Here is a 26842-nt window from a genome sequence, read left to right on the forward strand (position 1 = left end):
TTTCGAGGTAGGGCCAAAAATGAGTGCCTTTGGCTTAAAGTGGCTGTGGCTTCTAAATTCCTTTCTATTCAAATTCCAGTGTCTAGAAACCATTGTCCTTGTAATTAAGATCTAAGCTCATTTCAGTGAAAGTAGGTCAGTGTTTCAGTGGGAAGGCTCTATTAAACCGGCATCCAAAACGAGAGTGGCATTTGGCCAACTGGATTTTGCTTTTAAATCTCAGTTTTGCAGACCCATGTATTCAGTTTGAACTCTGGATATTTACAGGGCGTTTATTAGGTTCTTGGTTTTGGATAGGCCCTGAGCAAAGTGCCAAGGGAGGTCAACTTACAAAGTGGACGTAGCAGATAGATGGATGCACCATGCATAGTGCGATGTGAAAGTGAGCTGGGCTAAATAAGTTAATCTTGGCATCGTGAGTACGAGTAGAAGAGACCCAGAAAGGAATAGAGTAAGGAATCAATGGGAATCTTCTTAGTGACAGCAAATTTGAATTGAGTTTAGCTTGATTGATTTAAGTATTTCCAGGATGAAACGCCTGAGAAGCTTTTGTGGCTGGTGTTAAATACAGCATGGGAACCATGAGGATCTGGGGTGGGGATGTTTTCTTGTACGGGGTGGCTGTTATGGTCACACTTGTGTATTATAATAGAAACAACTTCAAGTGGGGGAAGCATGAGGGAATGGGTCTGCTAGGAATGCTTGACCAACCAAGAGAGCCGGAACATGAATAGCCACAGCAGTTTCATGAGTAGACGGCAAGCAACCTTCCAGAGGGTTTGGCTTATGCAGAGACAAAAAGAGGAAAATGAATCATTCACAATTTCTCTGACCTCCTTGACTTGGTGATCATTGGCGTTATTTGTTGGGTTGAAAAATCGAGAAAGACAAGTGGACTTTTTAACTAAGATCAAATGAAGGGGAAAGTAAAGTATCTTCTTGACTTTGCTCTGCCTGGCCCAGGTTCCCCCACATACTAAAACAGAGATGGCCTGAAGCTCATGCAAAGCTAGGCCTCTGAAAGATACTTTCAAAAAGCCGAAGTGCAAATACATCTCAGAGAGAGAAAATGTCCGTGTTTCTGTGGTTTTGAAGACTAGAACGTTTTTTACTGTTTGTGATTTCCACCTCATCCCCCTAATCATATTCCAAGGTTTTGTTTTTACTCATCAGAATGACAGGAAGTTTTCAGAGTCTGTTTCCTTCAAGTTTGGCCTCAGACTTATTTTCAGGATGAGGTGTTTGTTTTTCCGTTTGTTTCCATGACAACCAGGCCTAGAATTCCTATATATAGTCACCCAGCATCCATTGTTCCTCTGGCCATTGTATCATAATCTTATGCACCCAGGCCAGAGAACTCCACTGGTGATAGAAGACAGGGAGGTGCCAGAGTCCTTGGCCTGGAGATTCTCAAGACAAAATCAAAAGGAGGAAATAAAATAACGTAACTGTCCCTAGACATTTATGCTCTGCCACAGCCACTATCCAGAATTGAGATGGCACGTGTTTGAAAGCTTCATTTCTTACATAGTTTTCTTTGCAATGGCCTATAGAAGCAGCATCTTCAGAGGAAGTAGATGGAAAGTTATACTGACTACCTATAGTTTTTATTGTCATTCTGCATACCAGTTTTCTTCCACAGCCAAGTATCTTGAGAAAGAGAGTAGAGGTGTGGAACTTAGAGGCCAAGAAATCTTTTTAAATAATTAGGTTTATTGAAGTCCATGAATTCTCTTGACAGCTCTGAGCTACATACTCAGTATTTAGCCAGTGTTCTATTGTTGTGAAGAGACTTGGTGAACATGAGACACCATCAGCATGGAGGAAAGCAAGATGGCTCCCAGGCAGGCAAGAAGCTGGAGAAGGACCTGAGGGTTCTGCATCCAGATTCACAAACATCAGGAAATAGAGAGAGAGAGAAACACTGGGCCTGGCTTGAACACTTGAAATCCCAAAGACCACCACAATGACACACTTCCTCAAATCAGGCCATACCTTCTAATCCCACTAATCCCTCTAACATGCCTCTTAATGACCAAGCATTCAAATATATGAGCCTATGGGGGCCATTCCTATTCATTAAGTAACGTGTGTATATACATTTATATATGTTATTTTTTCTTCATAACTTCATTCTAGCAACTATGATGTACTTTTCCAGACATTTGTATATACTTAGAGTCAAGAATGAACAAGAAACCATGTCCCTGTGGTATATATCACATTGTAAATAAATATAAAACCACCTGTATGCTTTAATAGTCACAGTTGTTCACAAAATCAACCCAGCAAACATTATCTTGAATATCGTGATTTAGTAAACCTAAAGGATGACCTGTCCAAACACACTGAACCATTATTGTAAAGATAACAATAGATCTGGTCCATGTGGTACATACCCTTAATCCCAGCATTCTGGAGGCAGAGGCAGGCAGGTCTCTGTGAGTTCAAGGTCACCTTGGTGTACAGAGTGAGTTCCAAGGCAGCCAGGGCTACACAGGGATCCAAAACACAAAATAGCATGACACACACACACAAAGTATACTCTCCTGCCCAATTTTAAATATTAAGCATGCTATTAACTACATTACATGTTGTGCAGTGCATCTCTCAATCTTTATGTTTTGCATGACTGTGCTGCCTAGTTTTTGTGTCAACTTGATACAAGCTTGGGTTATTTGAGAGGCAGAAACCTCAATTGAGAAAACACCTCCATAAGGTGTGTCAGTTGCAGATTTTTGCAGTCTGCAGCCTTGGTCTTCCTGAGTGTGCTGCTGCTTAAGAGAGCTCATTATACGGGGTGCAATGAGTCCATGGAGAGAACAGTAGATGTGCTACATGTGTTGACAGGGCATAGAGTTGAACAAAAAGTTCATCTGGATTTGAGGCAGCCCATTGGCTCATTTGGATTTCACAAAGGAAGTGACTTTTCAACAGAGTTTAAACAGCTATGTGGGAATTGCAGAACTCCGAGTACCTTGGCCTGACCAAGGACCAGCGTCAACAACATACATGACTAGGTCTTGGAGGAGATCAGAACAAGTAGTATTTGTGGAATCTGAAGACCCAAGAAATCTGTGAGTGGGAAGGCATGGGATGGAGAGGAGAGCAGCACTGATGGTGGGAGATTTTCATCTAGCATTTGGTTACACCTCCAAGGTGAGCAAAAGCAAGAGCCATCCACCAATACTCAAAATGCAAGAGAAAGAATTTGAGATAGCTGCTTTCTAGCATACTGAGTGGTTTTGAGGCATCCCATGAACCCAGCTGTAGATGAAAGACTGGTGTCATCGTCCCAAAGGGCCATCGCAACTCTTTCCCAAGGCAACAGTATTCTCTGTTCACTCCAGGTTCCTAAGATATTGTTGACACACACATAAAAAAAAAAAAAACTCAGACTGCCTTTGTCTTTTGTCAAAGTTTCAAAGTGGTTATATCATAGAAGCTGGGTACCAGGCCAGAAGCCCCCTGCTGTCAACTACAGTATGTCTTTAACTGCTCTCTTTCCATGACTAGTGAGCCTTTCTAAATATCCATCATTTCGTAGCTAGAGTTAGTGAAACCCTCTTCCTGTTTATCTCAGTTTTACCCTTTTATCCCCACCCTGTTCTGGATATCTACACCTATGTTTAACCAACCCTTTGCTGATGAATCATCTACTTTTGTTTCCACAACCCATATACCACCTTCTTTCCGCTGCTTGTGTTCCTCCGTCTAGATCCCCTTTCCTTGTTCTCATCCTCATTTAAAAAAAAAAAAAGACTTCTTTTTTAATATTTAATTTTGTGTGTATGTGTGTGCACGTGCCCGTGTCTTTATATGTATATATGTACATATGTGTCTGGTGCCCACAGAGGTCAGCAGATGCCCTGGAGCTTTCATTATAGGAAACTTCCTACCCGGTGTGGGTCCAAAGATGTGCACCCAGATCCTCTGCAAGAACAACCAAGGGCTCTTGACTAGTGAGCCATCTCTCCAGCCCTTGTTTTTTTTTTTTTGTGTGTGTGTGTGTGTGTGTGTTGTGTTGTGTTTCTTTTTGTGGCTATGTGCAATTGAGTGCTTGTATATGAGGAGGCCAGAAGAGGGTATCGGATATCCGGGAGCTAGGGTTCCAGGAGTTAGTGAGCTGCCAGGTGTGGGTATTGGGTATCTGGTTCTTTTGCTATAGCAGTTCACCAAGGTTTTTCTCAGGCTTGTTGGTTTTTTTTTTTCCCATTGTAAGATTGTAGTTGTTTAAAGTTCTCTTATCTCCAAATGTATGATGTAAACTAGCGCTGGGGTGCAGGAAACTCTTTGCATCTGCTGGTCTTACCTTGATTTCATTAATTAGCACAGTAATTAATATCAGACATGTTTATTAATGAATACTTCGGGTACTCCTGACAGCCCTGCTCCATCTCCCTCACTCTCACAATCGATCACTAAACAATGCTGACTGTCCCTCTTCCTCCCCGCTTTTTGCAGTTGTCTCGGTGAAATGTCCAATTGTTTGCATTGTGTCATAATCAATCACATATATGTCTTTTCTGAGACAATGAGTTGCTTGAAGACAAGGATCAACTTTTACTGTCCCGGAACAGGTTTCCTGTTTACTTGGATGCTCAGTAAATGTTTGCTGATGAATAATCCTTTGCCTCTGTCCACCTTAGAAATGGACTTACTTAAAATTCTTTTGTCTTTTTTTTTCCCTGATATTTGATTCCCATTAACCATTGAGCCTGTCTTCCAAGTCTTCATACAAACCCAGCTTACATATAACTGAATGTGGTTGCAGGCTACCCTAACCTGTCCCTCCTCACAGCTTCGTTGTGGAGCTGGAGAAATTGGGACCTGACCTCCATTGGCACAAGACCATGCTCTCCCTGCCCCACTGATTCCTGCTCTCCCAGCTCTCTGTGACTTTCCACTTGTTCTCTTTGCCTCCTTTATTGCTTCAGTCAGTGGAATGAGTTTTAGAGCTGCGAAGGTCTGTATTTTCCCAACAGTCAACTGCTAGCTCCCTTCCCTAACAGATCTGAGTTGCTAGAAGTTACGTTTTATGATTTCTTTGGACTTGAATCCCCAGAGCCAGCAACATATCCTGGCCCCAAGACAATGCTAACAAATGTGTGCTCAGCACTGTGGATTCATCAAAAAGCTCTTTCTTCCAGGGACATTGTTCTTGTGACGTTTATCTTTCTTCCTTTGTTTGCCCTTGCGAAGTCAAGTTTCTTGTGGTTGTTTCTGCAATGGCTAATGTTTGGAGGATGAAGGAAAATGAAAATCCAGAAGATTGACACCTGGCTTTGACTGGCATTCCAGGGGATCTAGAAATCCCCAAGTAGTCTACTAAGAACCCAGTAAACCAGAAAGTGCTGGGAAGGCACCTTTAGAAGGTTCTCTTTTCCTGCTTTAAATTCTTGGTCTGTCCTAGAGCCCCACCTCCTCCCAAGTGCTAGCACTCCATTTGCATATGTGTGTTTTTCTAGCTCCTTCCTCAGCCTGAGGAATTTCAGAGTGCTGTGGGGGAATGGTCTATCATGCACCTCATTATTTATTTTAAGGCAGAATCTCACTACTTAGTCTGGCTATCCTGGAATTCACTATGTAAACTGCGCTAGCTTTGAACTCACAGCCTGTCCCTGCTTTCACTCGCAAGCAACTCTGCTTGGTCTCAGGGCTGCAATCCATTAGCAAACTGGAATCTTCTATTGCTTGGCAAACCTCCCTTTCCAAGATCAGTGGATTAGAGAACAGTGGTCAGAGTTACATTATTTACAAACAAGGGGGTGGCTGCTGATACCCGGGAGAAAGCCAAGCTCCAAAAGGTCCCACAAAGTGGGCTCCAGACCTGGGAACTGTTACAGATGTGTCATAGCTGCTGAGATCTGCTTTTTTTGTGTGAGTTTACTTGTCCTAATTTTAACCAGGAGGGGAGAGAAGGTGCTGAGAGCATGGGTAGCGAGCGGCAGCTGTTTCTTTTGCAATGTTGAGTCTAGTTTCTTGAAATGTTCTGCTGAGATGTCTTGCATTTTTCCTTTGAGTTCCATATAACACACAAATTTACATTTTAGAATTTGGGTGGGTTTTTGTTTTGTTTTGTTTTTGTTTTTTTATAATGGATGGGATAACATTCAGTAGAGTCTAGAAACAACAACAACCAAGTGGGTTCAACAAAAGGAACGGTGCCTCTGGAGAGGTCTACCTAAGCCGCAGATAGAGATTCTGGTTGGGTGAGTGGCAGGTGAGGAAAGAGGTTAGCCCTGCTTAATACCCACCTAAGAACCATCTATTGCTTTACAGCTTTGCTGGGAAGGGATTTAGGCTGTCAGGTACCTGTGTCTGAGATGTTCTCCACATGAATGCAAACCCGAGAGTCTCACTAGATGAGTACCATTTCTTGAGGAAGCTACAAACCACTTAGTGAGATGTGGACCTTCCTTAAGGGCATTTGTTTTGCTCTCTGGGTGGATTTGTGGTTGAGGGACAGATCTTCTTCAGCAAAACTTGGCTTTGGCCTGTTGCTTTCAGAAAAGCTATGCCACAGAGCTGAGAGTGCAGAGGAGGGCATCTCTATCAAGAGGACAGCAGTTCTGGGGACACTGGCTAGTTGTGCTCAGCTCACACTGGAACTCTGGTCCCAGGAGAGGAGGAGAGTTGCTTCCCTGAGTGTGTGGTGTAACTGGGTCTTGGAGCCTAAACAGAAACCCGTCTTAATTTGAGAGATGATAACAACCCTGCTTGTGAAAGGCAGAAGAAGTAAACAAAAGTTGTATTGCAGTCCTTGGTGGGTTCATCAGCAAAAGGTAGAGGAATAAAGGAGAGGACAGAGATAAAGGAATAGAGACAATGTGTGGGCTGTATCTTTCTTTTCTTCCTTTGTCTCCCTTTGTACACCTGGTGGTGAACCCTTGGAGGCCTTTCCTTTTGTTTTAGGCTTGTGCCTGGCAGGTTTGTTTACAAAAGGGTCTCTATCAGGAAAAATGTACATCAGGAAACAGAAAAACAGACGGGGGGGGGGGGGGGGGGGGGGGCAACAAGGGGCCGAAAGCATCTTAGTATTTTGATGGGGGTGAGGTGGGGTGGTGCATCCCCTGTAGTCAGGGAAGTTCCCTCACTGCTTTTCCAATGGCACGATTGATCTTGATTTGGTCAAATATTAGTTTTACAACATTAGTAGTCCATGCCCTGCCTGGGAGATCCATGCTTTGGAAAATGAGGTGTCTGTCAGATCTAAAGAAGGCTTGTACAATGTGTGTCCCCCCATTGCTTCCGGAGGAAAAAGAGAGCTCTCTTTTCATCCCAAGGAAAGTTACTCTGAAAATCTTCAGCGTCATTCACAGGTTTTCACCTAACCTTCACAGGCAGTGGAAGGCTAGATGGGACTATGTTGGCGAATTTGGACCACCAAATCCCAAGGAGCATGCTAGGCAGTCTAGTCAAACCTGCCCCCTCCTCATCCCATTTCACCAGGACTTGCCATTAAAGTTCCTCAGGTTATAGTTCCTGCCATCCATTTCATCATGTCCGCTCAGAAACTGCAAACTTAAAAATACCTTTCAGAGAAACTTGTTTGGAATTTCATTTTAATGGGATTTGTGAATAAATCTCCATCTTAACGCTAAGCTTTAAACGGCTCTTCCAGGAGAACACTATCGGATTTTTATATTTTAAAATTTAAATCTCTTGACTCTAAAGCCATAAAACATTTTTGTATTTGTGGGTGTACCATGTGCCTGAGCCCTCGTGTTAAAGACAGGATTTTTTTTTTAATAATGGTGTAAAGAATTCTGGGATGCAGGAAGGGGCTGGGGGTCAGTTGCATCATCTAGTCCCTTCCTGTGTAGACATCTGTACGGACATGCTGGTTCATTTATTGCACTCTATGAGGATGGGTGTTCTGTGGTAGCCTGTTCTCACTATCCATGTGTTCCTGAGCTCTTGGTTAAGTAGTGTAATGACGATGAGAGTTGTAATTCCCCCTTAGAATCTCCTCAGAACTGACCAGATGATGCTGGCTAAAGGAGACAAACTTTCAGGTGGAAGGTAGCAAGCCGTGAGGGTAGGGGAGGGCCTGTACAGAACAGGTACCACAGTTACCTCCACCCCTGTCCTCACCATACACACAACACCTTGTCCTCTGTGGTCCAGCTCACCGTCCCTGTCTCTCCACAGACTCCTCTTACTCGGAGCCCCCCGATGTTCAACAGCAGCTGAATCACTATCAGTCAGCTGCCCTGGCAAGAAACAACAGCCGTGTTAGCCCTGTGCCTCCTTCTGGGACTGCTGCTGGCACTGAACAGAAGGCAGAAGCTGTTCTTCACTGCGAATTCTGTGAATTCTCCTCTGGCTACATCCAGAGCATCAGGCGCCATTACCGGGACAAGCATGGTGGGAAGAAGCTTTTCAAATGCAAAGACTGCTCTTTTTACACCGGCTTTAAGTAAGTGGTGTGAAGAATGCTTGTGTAAAACCTAAGTGGCTGCCCCTGCTCCAGCCCTCACCACAGTCTTCCCTGCCTTGGGTTCCAGAAATTCTCTGCCAGTGTGTGATAGGAAGGTTGGGTTCAATCTTCACAAAAGGAAGCTAGTTCCAGAAAGACACGTTGGGAGCTGTGGAAGGGGGCGAAGAGTTACATAAGAACAAATTATCTTAAAACAGAGCGTTTGATCTTCTACACAGAGTGAGATAGTATCGAAGAGTTACTCTGATCCAGTGTATGGTATAGGACATGTTTTTATTTCAGATCTCTCTCTCTCTCTCTCTCTCTCTCTCTCTCTCTCTCTCTCTCTCACACACACACACACACAAGAAGGGGATGTTCTCTGAAATAAAAACATGTTCCCTTTGACAACCTTTCTCTAACCAGTCCTTTTTCACTTTTCTTTAATAAATCTCCATTTACTTGAAGAAAAAAAAGTTCTAGAGTTTAATCACGTGATCCTCCAACCTCAGCCTTCAGAGTAGCTGATGTTTCTAGACCATACCTGGCTTAATAGACAATTTCTAATTTTCAAGAATGAAGTATATAGGGTATTTATTTCCTTTTATATGAAACCTTGATCCCAGCCAAGTGGTATAGGTTCTGAGCAGTTGCCTCTGTGTCTCTCCTATGTTCCTTGATGGCCAGGGATCATGTGGTCAGCAAACATGTCTGATTACTTCAGTTTATGCTTCTCAAGCAGGAGAGCCACACGTGGGCACCTGTGAAAGACATGCAGCAGGAGACACATTAGTGACTCTCTGTCACGGTCTCTGTCTCTCCTCTCTTAGGTCTGCTTTTACTATGCATGTGGAAGCTGGGCACTCTGCAGTCCCGGAGGAAGGCCCCAAAGATCTCCGCTGTCCTCTCTGCCTCTATCATACCAAATACAAACGCAACATGATCGACCACATAGTGCTGCACCGAGGTAATCTTCAGACTGACTCGGTTTTCTTGGGTCCTGGTGGGAGGGATGTGGTGCCGCTGGGAGATAGTGCCACGGCATTTTAAGGATGCTCCCTGTGTACCCCAGCAGCATTGCTCTCATCCCTGAGCTCTGTTCCTATAGGCAAGAGTCACACAGTGGCAGCCACTCATATCCACTGAATAAGACAACTTCCTGTTAGTAGAATTCCTCCCTGGAGGGAGGCCAAGGGGCATGGAGTCTCAGGAACTCTTCCATCAGTGTTCTGGGAGTCAGGAATTTCCCATTTTGGGTCCCTTGCTCCCATCAAGATATATAGGGTGAACCAGGAAAGATACAAAGACAGAAATGGTGCTTTCCAAAACACAAAGTGGATGGACAAGGAGAAAGAGTTCCATCATGCAGAAGTAGACTGCGGGGCAAAATACCCATAGATTAGCACTGGATTGTTCTGGCTTGGATCTGCTCTGTGTAATATGTGATCCATGTGAGAGAGTAGCTGATGGGGTTCCATTGTGGATATACAATGGTGAGTTCTTGAATGTACATCCCCACTGCTATGCAGGGATCCTTGGGAGAATATGTGGCTTGTTTCAATTTTTTGTTTGTTTGTTTCACTTTGTTTTGTTTTGTGTTTTGTCTCTCAAACCCAAGTTGGCATCAAACTCAATCTGCCTCAGTAATTTCTTGAAGTTGCTGGGGTTATATACAGACTTGGACTGACCTACTTAAGCTATTTGTTATTGTTATTATTATTATTATCATCATCATCATCATCGAGTTTACTTTTGTCCAGTTAACGCATCTTTGTATTGGGAGGAACTCGTTTTGTCTAGCTGGGAGGAGAAAGATTCCTGGCATGCCCACTGCCACTCGTGCTTGCAGTGCAGTCTGCCGTTCTTTGCATTTCTTCCCATCCTTCTTTCTTCCTCTTTTTTTTAATTAACATCTTTCTTTTGCCTCTAACTTTGGAAAGCTTTGCAGTTTTTGCCACATATGTGCAAAATAGCCCATGTCGCCCCCTTTCCTGCTGAGGTGTTCCTTAGATGCCAGTGTGGAGGCATTTATAAAGTAGTTCACATTTCCCCAGTAGGACTACCTTTATCCAGCATGCCTGTCATGTGCCTACATCTGCCCAAATCTCATAGAAGACCCAACATCTACAGTGCTGTTCCCTCCTTCCATTGCAATCTAATGAGACGAGAGACGGTAGCTGGCTAGGCCAACCACCTATGAGCCAGGCAAAAGCAGCACAGCAGTATGTAGGCAGGGATTCTTGGCCCTCAACTGCCTGCCTGGTGTTTTGCCTCTCTCACCTGGCTTCTGATCCCCCTGTCCATGTGTTGCCAAACATGTGTGCCCCATCGCAGCTTGGGTGGAGGCCATGAGTGTAGCCGGTGCCCAGAAAACATCAATGGCGAGTCCTTACTGACTGTGGTGAATCCATACTGGCTGCAGTCATTTCCCATATTGAAGCCCAGTGGGATCAGAGCTTTGATGACTGACAAGCTCAGTGACTTCTCTTGTCTTGAGCTGAGACTTAAGGAAGAGAGAGGTAGAGTGATTCTGCACAGAGGCCAGGAGCACTTGACAAAGAGCTCCCTACAGTCAGCCACCTCATTGTCAGCACATCAACAAGCAACAACCATCTCATGGTCTACTGTTTTGTGAATAGGAAGTTCAAGGCTGAGAAAGACTATGGGGTGTGAGGTTACTTGTCTGTATCCTTTCTGCTATTTTAATTCAACCCACTTAATTTATTGGAGCTTCATTTCACAAAGGACTTAAAGTAGCTCAAAGTCCTTCATGCAGAGCTCTTGCATTAAAAACAAATGAAGAAATGAAGGCAGAGGTGAAAGAGAGTGAGGCCAATAGAAAGAGCAGCCAACAATAGGAATGATCTCAGCAACAGCTTGAAGACACCTTGAGTATACAAGATCCCCATGTTTTAGTAACCATCCCTGCAGGTTAGGCCTTGGAATCTTTGCATTCCTTGGGAGAGAAGAAAGCAGAATCAGTTGCCTTTGGGGTGTTTGTTAAAATTTTCCCACAATTCAGACACTAAAGTCTAGAAGGAATCTCTACAGTGAACAGACAGGGATACTACAGTGTATACCACAATACAGTACACATTGACCATCCCATAATATGAAATGATGGAGACTAGAAGTGTTTCAGAGTTCCAAAGTATTCAGATTTTGGAATATTGATGCAGGACATCAAACGAATCCTTTATCCAATCACATTGGTGCTGGTAAAGTTTTGGGTTTTTGCTGGTATAGATGAAGAGGTGCTCAGTCTATTCCATGAGGTCACGGAGAGCTATAGTACTCAACCGGAGTCATCAGGTGATGAGTCAGCCCAGTGTTTTGTTGTTTTGTTTGATTCTATCACGTGTCTTTGGTCATAACCTCTTCTGTTCACTTGTTCTCTGGATATGTGAATACTGCCCTCACCAAGGTAGAAATATGATCCACATATGTGTAGTTAAAGATCAGTAGTGACACCAATATCTGTGGCTACCATTAGTAAGTGTTTACTGTCATAGATGCTATGCTGAGTGCTTTACAGTAAATGTTCCAAACCCAGCATGGGAGACATGACTTATCCCTGATGACAAACAACAGAAACAGGTTGAGAAAAACTGAGTAGCTTCCCTACGGTCCAAGGACTCTTGGGTAACGGGCGAGGATTGGAGCCCAGGTGTGTCTGGCCCACAGCACTTGCATTGAATCCCAGTTATCACTTCTTACCCTTGGGAAGCTGCCACCAAGTGTTTCAGAGTCTATGAAAGTTGGGTCTATAGAGAGAACTTTTTGTAGGGCTGGAGGTCAAAGATGAGGACCCCAATCCACAGGTGGCAGAGGGCTCTAAGTATCTGCTGACTTCTGGCTCTGGAGTCCATCTCTACTTCAAGGCAGACCAGAGAGAACCTGGTCTTGGTGTCTCATCTATGTGGTCGGATGTCTGCTGTGCAGATCGACACTGGGACTGATCCCACAGTAATGAGGCTTCTGCACCTGTGCACTGCCTGCTCCGGATGAATAAACATCTTTGGTCTCCAGGGTCTACAGCATGAGATGTTTCTGAGGCCTCAGTTAATTAAAAACCTTGGGATAAAAGGCAAGAAAAACAACTCTGAACTGGCCCTGAGATGGGCTATAATGTCTTTGTAGGTTTACTAAAATACATGTCTACCAACTTATTGGCTTTAAGTGATGTATTCTCTCTTAGTTATTGAGGCTAGAATTATCAGCCTCTTGATGCTTGTGCATCATCTAAAACTTCAAGAAAAACCATCCTTGATGGGGGAAGGGGATAGACTCAGTGGTAGATCACCTACCTACCCTTGTCATACCCTAGCTCCTTGGCATGCTCTGATATCCTTAGCTTATAGTGGCAGCCACCTCTGCCTCCTTCTTGAGGCCTCATTGTCAGTAATCTGTGTTGCTTTTTGTGATTTCTCTTACAAAAACATCATGCATTGAATTTTAGGCCAGCCATAATCTAATAGGACCTTGTTCATCTTAATTACATCCCAAAACTCTGTCCTAGTAGTCATATTCTGAAGTTCCAAGTGGACATAAATTGGGGGACACTATCAGGGTGAGAGTAGTTTATTAGTAAACCACTGAGTCCACTGGAGACAAGACGTATTAGCAGCATGGTGACCTACTCTAGGTACCTGAAAAGAATGTATCTTGAGGCTTTAGAGAGCGATTCAGAAATTTGACCTTTCCTTAGCAAATGCATAGAAAGCCAGAGCGGGTGGGGGGATTAAATCAGATTATAGGTAAGACACCTGCTAAATAAGAATCTAACCAAGTTGATCATTAGATCTATCTCTCTCATGGATTTAGATCAGTAAACATCTGGTAAGATGATGAGTCTAAACTTGGGAGTTTGTTTCATGAACTCATTTGATAGGACTTTGGGTACATTTTCATTTTAGCAATAGATGTGTCACATGTCTGCTGGTGTTTTAAGATATAGGGCTGTTCAGCCCTGAAGAGACAGGAAGATTTGTTCTCTGAGGGAAGTTGAGCATTATCGGAAGCTTTGAGACTGGATATCTGTGAGTGTACAACCATTGAAAGCGCAGTGCTCATACACAGCTTGCCCAGCTATGCCCTGTAGCTTTATAGTGTGCCTGAAAATCTGGGTGCAGATTGAATGGCAGGGCTGAAACATTTTTGATAAATATTTACATTGTGATTATGTAGCTGTGTAATCACTGTGGTTGCTCTCTAGTTGGTATGTTAACTTCAAGGTTCTGTTTTCCTGCTTTGGTAGACAAATCCTAAGTTAGGCTAAGCCTTGAAGGAGGGCATCCTGAATGGAAATTTCCCTTATTTCTCTGTTTGGGACACTTTGATTTCAGGAGAGAAAATCAATAAGACTAACTATTATTTTGACTTAGTGAAATTATATGTTCCCTCCCACTAGTATCCTTACCTGTGAGAGGTACTGACTGTCCCAGCTCTCCCTAGAAACCTGCTAATGTCAAAACTTAATAGCTCTTACCGGGAGCTGGTTGCTAGTGCTTCTGTATCTATTAGTAGTTTTATTTAGGGTGGTTTTAAAGACAATAATGCCCTTCACTTTTCCTTCTTACCCTCTTATTCCTCCAACTTCTTAACCTTCTCCTCTTCCTCTTCAAAAGATTCCTTTGAGATCGGGTCTTTTGAATGCCAACCTGATCTGAAACATACTACCTTGCCCAGGCTAGCCTCAAACTCTCTGGCCTCCACTTTCCAAGTGCCCCCACATTGGAATCATGTTGTTTTCTTAATGGTTTCCTCCAGTTTTTAACCTTTGTCACTCAGTTGTCCAACAAATAGTGAATGGGCCTTTGGGCTCAGTCCTCTGGGTTGATGCCTTGTAAGCAAAGATTGTTGGGGTCAAGGAGTTCCAGTTCTTTTGCTGCCTCATTTAAGACTTGGAGTATTCTTGGAAGGGAACTCTAGTGTGTTGCTCTTTTCCTTTCCAGAGGAGTTCTTCCTGGTGACTCTGGGCTCTGCAGTTATGTGACTTCTTGCTGAGAAATGATCCTTAGTAGTTGGCATTTCTGCAGCTTTTTCTAATGGGTTCCTTGCCAACACAGCATCACAGCTGATTTGGTTCTTGATACACCTTAAGGCACAGGTGTTTCAGTGATGACTCCTGCCTTTCCAGTTTCATGTCTCCCTATAGCAGTGAGTTGAGGAGGAGGAAGTGAAATTGATAAACTATCTTTGTCATGAACTGGTGATACCTTCTTTTTTTCAACCTTCACTGGGTGCTGAGTCACAAGCATTTCTTACCCAGGGTAATTCTGAGAGGTGTGAAATCAAGAAAGATCCATGATACTAGGACACTCATAGAAAAATGAGCTTCTATAGCCAAGGCAGGATTCAATCCATGCCTGGAGCCATGCTAGTCTAGCTTGGCAGGTATTGATAATGTACATTTAAATAAGCAAGAGATTTGGTCCACGTTAGCTCATATATTAGTCTGAGAATGATAAATGCTGTATTTTATGTTTAATTTTTAAAATTACACTTATTTATTGTGTGTGGAAGATTTCATAGACATCTTCAGATGATAACAATAATTACCAATGTCTCAATATACAGCACTATAGCAATTAATAGACCTCGCCTCATAGCAAGCTTTTAATCAATTGTAAAGTCATGTATTAGCTATTATTGCTATTAGCATTTGAACTTCAGGGCAGGACTTTGAGGCCTTAGACCTTTGGGTAAAATTCTTAATGATGCATCATGAAATTAGAAACTGCAAAAAAAAAAAAAAATTCACCAATGTGGTAGAGGAATTGAAGTAGGAAATGCTTAAAAAGGGGGCTTGGGGAGAACCATTTATTGACTTCAGGCAACAGACTGTTGAGCAGCTGAATAGCTGGCCTTGTGGCATTGGACACATTGTTACTTGGAAAAGTGTGCCCAGCTGTTCTTCATCTCCACTGAGGTTGACAGATCTAGGGCAGATGGGCCAGGGCAGAGCCAGAGAATAAAAGAGAAGCAGTAAAGATGACAAAATAAATCAGGAACAAGTGAGGAGGAGAGCGGAGGGCCATAGCCTCCTGGAAGTGCCAAAAGCGATCATGGCAGCCCTCTCCATGAAGTACAACCTCAGGGTGCAGCTTGGTCCCTGGAACTACTGCCACCCTCCATCCAGTGCAGCAGGTTAGGCTCTGAGGCTTACCTATTCTGAGCCACTGTAGCTCATGCCTAGTATTGCTGATCTCGGTTGATCTCAACCAGTTCTTCCAGCCTCCCAAGGGTGCGCTACCCTGCAGTTATTCTGGGTGTCATAGGCATGAGTGCTAGAAGAATCTGGTGAGTGAAGACTTAGAAGCTGCTAAGCTACAATCCACAGGACTGTCTAGCCCCCAGATGTCAGTCGTGCTGTTTTAAGAAACCCAGGAGGAGAGTAGTAGAACATTCTAGAGTGGACTCCTTCGGGCTAACTAATTTATACTAAGGCATTTCCCCCTCCGTTTACACCAAACCATGGAACTGAATGGCTTAGAAGACTGTTAAACATTTGCTATTCTAAGAAAATGTGCAGATTACTTTATAATCATGTGTTTCTTAGCTGTCTGCTGTACTTTGGCTTAAAAATATTTATATTTCTAAATAAGCAACTGACTCTTTGTATAGAGAAAATAACATATGCATTAGATCTCTGGGGAGTATGTTACAGACACCACCCTTAACGCTTTCTCTGCCCAGCATTTTGCTGGCCGATGAGGCACTACATTCAGGGCTCCAAGGCAGTGAGTGCCCTGCAGTTAGAATGTTGTGGTTGAGATGAAGACATGATGTTGGGTGGGGGAAGTTCCCTTGGGTCCCAGTGCAGCCGATAACAAAGGGAAGGCTGGAGGAGGCAGTCGCGTCAGCATGCAAAAGACTAACATCGCTACTCAGTGTCTCTGGGAATAAAATCATGCTTTCCTGACTTAATAATACATTGCTGTTTCTAAATAATATAAGTATATGTTGTATGCGTCCATTTGTAAACTTTCCGAGTCTTCCGAAATCCAGACTCAGCATGAAAACACAGGCTATATTTGATTCTTGCATATATAGCACAGATTTTAATTTTATCCCAGTTATGGATATCTGGCACGTGCGCCAATACTCTGGGCAGACTGGTGTGAAATTCAATTTGAGCAGTTAAACACAAGGGTGAGAGAGTGCAAAATACACAAGCGGATGCATTTCCAGCCCTACAACATTTGGTATGTGAGTGGGGAAGGCACCCAAGTCCTCTCTTTCCAGCTAGGAATTTTCTTCCTCTTGTAGCTATCAGATTACAGATTTTACTAGAAAGACATAAATCTTCAGTGGTTCCAATGGACCCCAAACTGCCCCTTCAATGCTACCCACAGCACTTTTCACTTGTAAGCTAAGTATGCTGCTTGGTTGAATACTGTAGTATCTGTTCTATTGAGATTCCCCTGCTTCCAGGCCTGGAGCAGAACATCCTGGAGGAGAACATCTTCAAGGGGGGAACGGGAGTGGAAGTAGCAATGAAGTCAGCCTGGGTTCACATCTCAGCTCTGTCAGTTGCAGTGTCTGAACTTTAAAACATTGTAAAACATTGTCCTTCTCTAGAGATATAGCTCAGTGACAGAGTGCTTGCTGAGCGTCTACGGAACCCCGCTTTGATCCCTAGTATGGAAGTAGGGTGCTGTTCCTCATTTTTATTTATCCTGAAAACAGGAGTAACTCTAGCCTTGGTATCATTGGAAGGTGAAGCACAGTGGTAGTCCGTAGGTGCCCAGGTAATAACTCTTTACTTCCCCCAGAGACACCTTGCATCCAGGCGTCATGGCACTTGCTGAAGGACTCCAAAATGATCTTGTCAGTGGTTATTAATGTTGGTAACGATGGCAGCCACTTCTGTGCTCAACCTGCCTTCATCACCTTCATTCAGAAATTACCCAATGCCTTTGCACCTGCCCCATTTTAATTATGCAATACACCTGGTGCTAAGTACAAGCGGCTTTTGGTCTTCAAGTACCCAGTTGTGCTGGAGGAGTGTGTTATTTGGGAAGTCAGGGAGGGATAGTGTGTATGTGTGTGTTCACAGACTGAGACCCACAGGACGTATCAGAATTGAATGGGTCCGTTTCCTCTTACATTCCAAAGAAAGAATGTCTGCTTTCCGTCAGTAAAAACACCCATCTCTCCATTCGATTTGTTTCCACAGAAGAGCGCGTTGTCCCCATTGAAGTGTGCCGTTCCAAACTGTCAAAATACTTGCAGGGAGTAGTTTTCCGCTGCGATAAGTGTACCTTCACCTGCTCCAGTGATGAGAGCCTCCAGCAGCACATAGAAAAGCACAATGAACTGAGACCTTACAAATGCCAGCTCTGCTACTATGAGACCAAGCACACAGAGGAACTGGACACTCACCTTCGCGATGAGCATAAGGTACTTGCCCAGGACTTCCTGCCTCCCCCACTTCAGCAGTCCTGTGGGGAGGGGGCTGGCAGGGGAGACAGGTTATGGTAGTCACACCTACTGTGTGTAAGCCAATTAAAGTGGTAATTAGAGTAACACTTCATTTCCTTAGAATAAAAGTAATGTAAGATCACTTTAGAACTTGGGAAAAATAGATAAGACAAATAACTCAGTCATGCCTCCTGTCCAGACTTTGGGGGAATCTTTTTTTATTCTTGCTTTCACTTGTCTTACATAATTCTGTTTATATTGTATATTGCATACCTTGCTTTTTTGTTTTTTATCCTGTCTGAAGTTTTCTATCTTACTTTAAATGTGTTTAATTATTATAGTGTTGGCAGACTTCCTATAAAGGGCAGTCAGTAGAACTTCCGGGGTTTGTAGGCCGTATGTGATTTCAGTGGCAGTAGCTCAAACCCACCATTAGTATAGCAAGAAAGCAGCCACAAACACAGTGGTGTTTGAATAAAACTTTATCCAATAAAACATGATAGACTGTGGGCACTTAGTTTCCAATGCCTTGACTCTCAGTCATGTATGTTGTTTCTAAGGTTCTGCTAATTACAACTTTGAAAGGCACTACTATACATATGTAATCAATTTAAGAAACTGATATGTATTTTTTAATGGATTAGAAAGGAGATTTTTTTGGGGAAAAGTCTCTTCTATACATTTACTGAGAACTAGAGCCATACATGATGGCTTCCTTACTCACTATAGGGTTTATTTGGCTTACTGAGGTTGTAGGTTTCTCATATTGCCCCAAGCACAGGAGGAGTTATGATTAGTATTTGTTTCTGAAAATAGCCTACTGCAATCCTTTCTAATTAACCAAATCCAAAACATCTATTAAGCATTTATTCAGGACATAATGAAAAGCATTTCTGATCCCATTTCTATTTTTCTCACTCTGAATCCTTTTCAGCAGAAATGTGGCCACTCTTTCTTGGCCTTCTGAACCCACAATATAAATATGTTAGTCCAAATCATCTCTTGGTGAGGGGCTACCTCTTTATTCTGGGTCCATAATTTAACGGCTTGCTGGCAACTTCTCTGGTTGCTTGTGACAGCCCCTGAAGTAAAAGAAAAGAAAAATCTAGATTACTACACTCAGAAATCTTCATCACCCTTTCTTCCTGTGTCTTCCTGGGCATTTCTCATCCTAACTCAGGGGAAAATGTATCCCAGACCAAGCTCCTTGGACTCATTCATTCATGGGCACCTTATCTATGCACAGTCATCCTTCCATGATGGCATTCAAGTCTTCAGGCTGGTATTTGGGGACAAAGCAAATCAGGAAGAGAAATTCTTCCCTACTTGTTGCAGTGGATTCTAAACTACTAGGAAATCATTGACTGTTAGAAACAACCAAATAACAGGCTTCCTGAGCAGCAGTTGAATGCTGGGGCTCGGGAATTTGGACTAGGAAGTGTGTTCTCCAGAAAGAGGGGACCGAATTTAGAACTTTTAGAACAAAGAAACCTGAATAATCGCTTTTGCTCCATTGCTTACCATGTCTGCATTAGGGAGCTGCTCAGATAAGAAAGCCTGTTTTCTGGCTTGCAGTGGGGATCGTTATTCCATGTGCAGAAAGCCTTGTAAGAGTAGATGGAGCCCTTGTAGTTTCTGCATGTTGTCACTCAGTCTATGTCCCATAGATTGTGTGTGAATAGAATTATGCTCCAATATAGCAAGAATTGTACTTATCATAAAGGCAACCATGTTCTCAAAAGCCTGAAATACAAAATCAGTAATATCTTGTATTTTAGACAGGTATGTGATGCTTTTACTCTGTCATGGTATTATTTTAAATTTTGCCCTTTCTTATGATTGATGAGTGTGTTAAGTCCAATGAGTACCTACCTGCAGGTGAGGACTCACCACTTTGATCATGCCTCATGGGTTCTATCTCGGTCTGGATTGTTACTAAGTTTATGGGATTTGTGCTTATTAGATAGCAGCTCTTTCCTTTTCTCACTCTCTATTCTAATTTTTCCCCTCCTAAATGACGATCACATAATTCACAAATGAAGCTGGTTTTAAGCAGTTGAACACTGGCACTGTGCACTGTTGAAGCGTGTTTGTTCCATCGGGTGATGCTATACAAATGTCAGACTTCGCGGCAAGGTTGTGGCGGCTGTTGGTGTGTTTAAGACTGCTGATTCAAATGTAAACATTAATGGCTCTAAGACAAAAACAAGGAATTAAAGGACTGAGGGAATTAGAAGGAAATATAACTTGTTTTACTTTGGGATCTCAATAGCTACAAAATCCTGATGACGGGATAAAAAAGCTACTAGACCAGTCATGATGTTATCAAGGTTCCAGGATATGAGACAGGTACAAAATTAGATTGCTAAGTGCTGAAAACAAAGATTGTAAAAGTTTGATCACATGTATTAACATCAAAAGGAATAAAATATTTGGTATGAAATTAACCTAAGAGCTATGAGACCTAGTCACTGAGAGCTACACAGTCCTACTGAGAGAAACAAGACCTATAATGTTGCCATATATAGCACATTCACGAAATAGGCAGCTAACTCAGTATTGGTCATGTTTTCTAATCAAATCTATAGATCTCATATAATACCTGTCCAAACTTTGGGAAGAATTTTTTTATAGACATTGATAAACTAAATCTAAAACATATGTGGCAATGCAAATGACAAGGATTTGTCTAAACAATGAAGAGAAACAATGTTGAGAAACTCAACCCTTCTTGCTTTCAAGGCTTAAAGTAAAGCTGCAGTGATTAAGAGAGTGTGGCATTGCTCGGTTTAAAGGAGCAGAAGAACAAGTCCAAGAATACACTGTCTTGTGGGTGTGGCCAATTGATTTCCATAAAGCATGTTAACACAATAGAGATATGGTGCTCTTCCAAAGGGAGCTCAGGAACAATTAGATTTGCACATATGGTCTCTAAAGAACTCTACATAAATACCAGTTAAAAAATGATCATAAGTATTTGGGCTAACCTATAAATATTTTAGTGGAACAGGAATTTTTCTAGAAATAAGAAATAAAATGTTGGGTGTCAGAATAATGCTTAGACAAAAAACAAAAGCTGTGAACAAATGCCATCAAAACTAAATGTTCTTCTGTGATGGTTCGTATATGCTTGGCCCAGGGAGTGGCACTATTAGAAGGTATGGCCTTGTTGAAGTAGGTGTGTCACTGTGGGCTTTAAGACCCTCATCCTAGCCACCTGGAAACCAGTATTCTGTTAGCAGCTTTCAGATGAAGATGTAGAACTATCAGCTCCTCCTGCACCATGCCTGCCTGGGTGCTACTATGTCCCTGCCTTGATGATAATGGACTGAACCTCTGAACCTATAAGCCAGCCCCAATTAAATGTTGTCCTTATAAGAGTTGCTTTGGTTATGGTGTCTCTTCACAGCAGTAAAACCCTAACTAAGACATCTTTAGAAGATCCAATTAAGAAAGCAAAAGGCCAACAAACAGCCTGAAACAGATATTTGCGAAGTATTTATGTACCAGGCCAGGGGACCAACACATACAAAGAACTCTTTTAACTTGACTCAGAATGAGTAAAATATGAAGACACTTTTCCAGAAAGCATAGACAAATGGTAAATATGTCCATTCAAAGATGCTTGACACAATTTACCACTAGCAAAGTAGAAATTAAAGAAACAGTAAGTTTTCATTATCTACCAAGGTGGTTGATATAAGGCTGTCAGTGCCAAGCTGTCGATATTAAGGTGTTGTTGAGGATGTGGAGAGAGTAGACGTTATCCTGGGGTTCTGGTGCAAGCAAAGAGGGATCCAGCCACTTTGGAGCAGTCCAGCAGGCTGAAGTACTGTGTTACCATGAGAGCCAGCAGTTGTGCTCTGGCTGTCTTTGTCAAGGTTTTATTGCTGTGAAGAGACACCATGACTACAGCAACTCTTATAAAGAAAGCATTTAGTTGGAGTTTGCACACATTCAGAGGTTTAATCCATTACTGTCACTGTGGGAAGCATGGCAGCCCACAGACAGACATTGTGCTGGAGAACTCGCTAATAGTTCTACACTGGAGCATTAGGTAATAGGAGGAGAGACTCGGGGTCTAGCTTGAGCCCTAGAAACTTCAAAGCCCATCTCAGTGACACACTTCCTCCAACAAGGACACATCTACTCCAACAAGGCCATGCGTCCTAATCCCTGTCAAGTAGCGCTACTCCCTGATAAGGAAGCATTCAACTCTATGAACCTATGGGTACCATTCCTATTGAAACCACCACACTGGCTTAAAATAGAACTGAAATGCAAACTGCCTATCCAGTGGGAAACTACTTATGAATGAGAAATAAAGTACTGGTGTTTAGTAGCATGTGTGGCTCTTATGTTAAATGGACAGAAATCAGACTTCTGTTTTATGTGAACTTCTAGAAAATGCATAACCATAGCAATAAGAAGTACTCAGAAGTTGCCTAGGACTGAGTCTTGGTAATAAAGTTTAATTATAAAGATTCGAGGGATTGTCTCAAAAGTGAAGATATGCTAAACTGACCTGGGTGGGGGTTGTCTAAAGCAGTAATTTTACTTTAAAAAAAAAAGTTGAGTTGTTCACGTAAAATAGATAAATTAGATAGCCAATGAATTATACTTTAGTCCCCAAACTCCAGCACACAGCAAGTCCTCAGTAGATGCTAAGTTTCATTTTCTGACAAATTAATCACTGAGCCAATAGAACCACACTAATGCCTAAGTTGTCAACAAAAAATTGGAGGTGGAGAGTGCTGCCATGTTTTCAACAAGATAATGTTGAGTGCATTGCCTGTGGTGATATTGTGTGGTGGAGAAGGAATCTATAAGGCTTTGTAGGATGTGTTTTTTCCATCAAAAGATTTCATTAAACAGAGCTGGGCATGCCAACCCTGGACATCTGAGTTCTACTGCCAAGGCTGTAAACCTGCGGCACATCTCTAAAGATGCTGATGCCATGTACCGCGGACAGAAAGCTGGTAATAGCAGAAAGGGTCCTTGAAGTCAAACACATCATTGCATTTAAGAACCCAAATGTCAAGTACACTTGATGTAGGCTGCCATGTTTATCCTCAGAAGCCAGAGTGCAGAGGAGAAGGGGTGGCTATCAGAACCCTCATTTTAGAGGTGACAAACAGTATCCTGTCCTTCTAGACCTTTCTCTGTGCCAGCAAGCAAGGAATCACATGTAATCTCCCGGGATCTAAAGTAAATAGTGTAGGCTGTTTCATTTTTCTTATCCTTTGACTCACTGTCTTTTTCTGATCTCGCTCGATCCTCTAGAAGGCTCTCCTTCCTCCTCCCCCTCTCCTCCCCCTGCACATACACAATGAAATGTTAGCTTGTGATGTTCCTTCTCCACAGTTCCCATGAAAGATGCAGGCTTAATACTTCTAGGAACCTTAAATTCTTGCTAAAAAAGAGCTTATATCTCTTACGTTTAAAAACAAAACAAAAACTACTTTTATTATGAAGAAAATTGTAAGTATCTTTAGTGCCTTATTAATGGTGTTTCATGGTTCTGAAGTCTCTTTGCTCCTTAAAGGAACATTAAAATATATTATCTCTAACTTGGTTTTCTCATAAAATTCTCGTGTTCAGTATATTATATTTAGGATAGTCTTATTCAGGCAATATACATTTACTAATTGAATTTACTTTGAAATGTTTTTAATTTTTTATACAAACGGAGTCTCAGGCAACTGAACTCTAAGAACTGTGTATCTTTGAGTGTGTGTGTGTGTGTGTGTGTGTACACCAGTTTCCAGGAAACAAATGAACCTTCAGTCCAGAAGCAAGCAACAAGCTCTGGCTTCTTAAATCAGTTTTCTAAATCCATAAAAATATGCCATAGTGAAGATTTCAGGAAATGAATATAAGCTTGTACTGTAGATTTTCCTTCTCTCCAAACCATCAGACAAACCTTTAGCCACATATTTTTTAATTGTGTTCAGTTTCTGAACTAAGTACCAGTGAGCAGTTCTGTGGTTTCTGAGGACGTCTACATGCTCTAGGCATCTCCGGAGGCTTGTTTTATTTCAGCACTGATCTCCCTCCTGTTGGCTTTTGTTTGTTGATCTGTCAGCTAGACATCTGTCTCTTTCATGGGGTTGGGAAGACAGATACACCAGAATCAGACAAGTAAGAAATGTGACTGTTTTCCAGAGGTGTGAACCCTGGGTATTATTTATCGAGTCAACATTAGACAAAGACATTATTTGCCCATAACCTTTGAAAGTATTCACTGTCTTCCCTGGTCAAACCTGATGCTCTCATTTCTAACCTGCTTTTCTTCAGACATTCCTGTATTTCCTGCCTCAATCTAACAGTGGCTTGCCTGCTGCAGAAACTCAATGAAATAAATCGTTGAGTGAAATCACTTTTCAAAGATGAAATTTGAGGAAGCCTGTTGGTTGAACTTATCAAAACTTGGTGTTCTTGCCAGCGTTTGTGCTTTGGATCCAGAAGATTGGCAATAGCTCAGTTGGCCAGATTAGAGCCTCTTGATGCTGTGTTTCTCCTAGCTTTCTTCAGAGCTTGTGTCTATAGAGTTACACCAGGGTCTCCAAATGAGTAGACTTCTTCTGGACTTTGGCCAAATTAAGTTGGTCAGAAGCTGAATTCAGTTTCAAGAAATTGGATCTGGTCCTTGTCTTCTGTGCTCCTTACCTCTCTGGCTACTTCAGGAGTATTTCTTTGTACTGTTCTTTTAAACTCTTTTATTTTAGAGAAAACTTCTCAAGGGATACCACCTACCCATCAAGTTTTCAATACAACATTGGTATCAACACCTACTGTTTTTTGTTGTTGTTTTCGTTTTGTTTGTTTGTTTGTTTGTTTTCACCTGGGTTATCCACCTTAGTGGTCATTTTTTCTGCATCCTGAGAGTGCCTTTGCATTCCTACAGATGGTTTGTTATAGTAGAAAAGGCCTGAGGTATCCTCCTGAATATGAGTCCACATCATGATTTTAGCCTGTATTTCCTGTTGTGCTCTCATCTCTGATGTGATACTGTACACATTAGCATACTGTACACAAGGAAAATGGGATTCACGTAAAGACCACTGGATACATTTATAGGATGTAACTGATATTTCCTAAGTGGTTTTTTTTTTTTAATTTTTTAGAGAGTGTCCAATTTTATTCTCATCAGCAACCGAATCTAGGAGATGTGAATGTCATGAATTCTTTATACGCTATGATCTCACATGGGGGTTTTTTGGTGGTGGTGGTGGTGGTGGTGGTGGTGGTGGTTTTTTCCTCCCCTTTTTGGATTTTTTTGAGACAGATTTTCTCTATGTAACAGCTCTGGCTGTCCTAGAAATCATTCTGTAGACTAGGCTGGCCTGGAACTCACAGAAATCTGACTGCCTCTGCCTCCTGAGTGTTGGAATGCCTGGCTCATGTGGGTTATCATGTCACCAGTAAGTTTAAACAACACTCAGTGCATGTGAACTACACGGGTAAACAGCTGTGTGTAGAATAATATTCAACCAGCAAAAAGAAAGGAATCCTGCCATTCAGGACAAGATGGATGAATATTAATATCCTCTCCTTAAGGTTTTACTATAACTATAGCAGGGGGTGCTGCTAGCTGAGAATGTAACAAACTTTTAAAATTATTATCTTGTGTTCTTATGTGAATGGGTGCTTTGGCTGCATGTGTCTATGTACCATAGGCATGCACCACATGTGTGCCTGGTGCCCACAGAAGTCAGAAGAGGAAGCTAAAGGTAGAGTCAAGATGCTTGTGAGCTGTCGTGTGGATACTGGGCATTGAACCTGGGTCCTCTGGATGAGCAGCCAGTAATTTTAACTGCTGAGCCATCTCTCTAACCCTTCAGCAGAATTTTTCATCTGTATCCCCGATCATCCTCCTGTGGGCAATCCTACAGATAATATTTTGTTTTTCACACTGATTCCCTTCCTACATATCCATCTAATTTTCAAAGACAGTCAAGGATCTGCTTGCAACAGGGATTAGCAAAGGGTGGCCAGTGAGCTAATTCCAGGGCACCACTTGAGTTTACATTGAAGTTTTTAAATAGTGGAAAAACTGAAAAGAGATCCCAAAGTTTGCTATCCACACGCAGGTGTTTATATGCATACATTCGTATGCATCTTTACATATTATTTCTGGTGACTCTTGAACAGTTGAGTTTTTGTGGTCCAGAAAGCTTACAATAGTCACTTACCTGGCCCTTTACAAAACAAATGTCTCAGCTTGTGTGTAAGTCATTCTCAGCTCCACAGTGTCAGTTAACGACCACACAGCAGGTCATGGCTCCAGTGTTCTCTGCTGTTACCTTTTTCTTAGAAAGGAAAGTTCACTCTGGCTGTTTTTTCTCACCGTGTAATAAACCACAGGTGATGTGAGACTCTTGGTCAGCTGTCTCCTGTGAAGTATGCACAGCCAATAGGAAGCTGAACTCTGTCCCCTGAAAACCTGGAAGTATAGGGTGGACTTGCTTTGTCACAGTCTTTCGAACGTGATTTCTGACGGCACCTGAAGATGAGGGGTAGCAAGTTCCATTCTGTCACCAGCCAGCACGTCTCTATCAATCTTTTCTGTACCCGTCTGGGCGCAGTGTGAAAGAGTGTGTTCACCTTGGTAATCTTAATCAATTGCATAGTTCTTAAAGCAAGCTGGCATGGCAGGGGTGGGGTCTATTCTAAGAACGGATCTAACTCTCTGTTGTCTGCTCTCCCATCTCCTGAATGGTATAAAACTAACCCATAGGAAAGGCTGTGAAAGTTGCCATTAGCTGGGAAAGGGGATTCATGGGGTCATCACATCAGAGCTCAGGGGGTCTGGTCAGTGTTTGCTGATCAGCTCGTGGACTTTGTTGCTCACATCCCCCTGCGTAGCTGCTTTCCCCTAGCACTAGGTTAGTGGCCTGCAATGGGGATTTTGGGTTGGGGTCACTCGTGTGTGACTCACAGAGCATGTGGGTCAGCATATAGCTTTATACTCTGAACAATGTGGACTTCTGA

At 42.5% G+C, this 26842-nt stretch overlaps 1 protein-coding gene across 8 annotated transcripts in view; it reads left to right on the forward strand.

Annotated features, from left to right (window-relative positions):
• The window catches only part of Zfp462 (zinc finger protein 462), a 140499-nt gene that overhangs the window by 99544 nt on the left and 14113 nt on the right, over window positions 1-26842 (forward strand). For all 8 annotated transcript variants that reach the window (XM_087549716.1, XM_087549718.1, XM_087549715.1 and 5 more), the window contains 3 exon segments: window positions 8155-8422; window positions 9253-9389; window positions 17604-17827. In XM_087549716.1, the coding sequence (XP_087405842.1) occupies window positions 8155-8422; window positions 9253-9389; window positions 17604-17827 (629 nt within the window).

This window comes from Rattus norvegicus, chromosome 5, assembly GCF_021556685.1.
Source record: "Rattus norvegicus strain SHRSP/BbbUtx chromosome 5, alternate assembly SHRSP_T2T, whole genome shotgun sequence".
Classification (NCBI taxonomy): domain Eukaryota; kingdom Metazoa; phylum Chordata; class Mammalia; order Rodentia; family Muridae; genus Rattus; species Rattus norvegicus.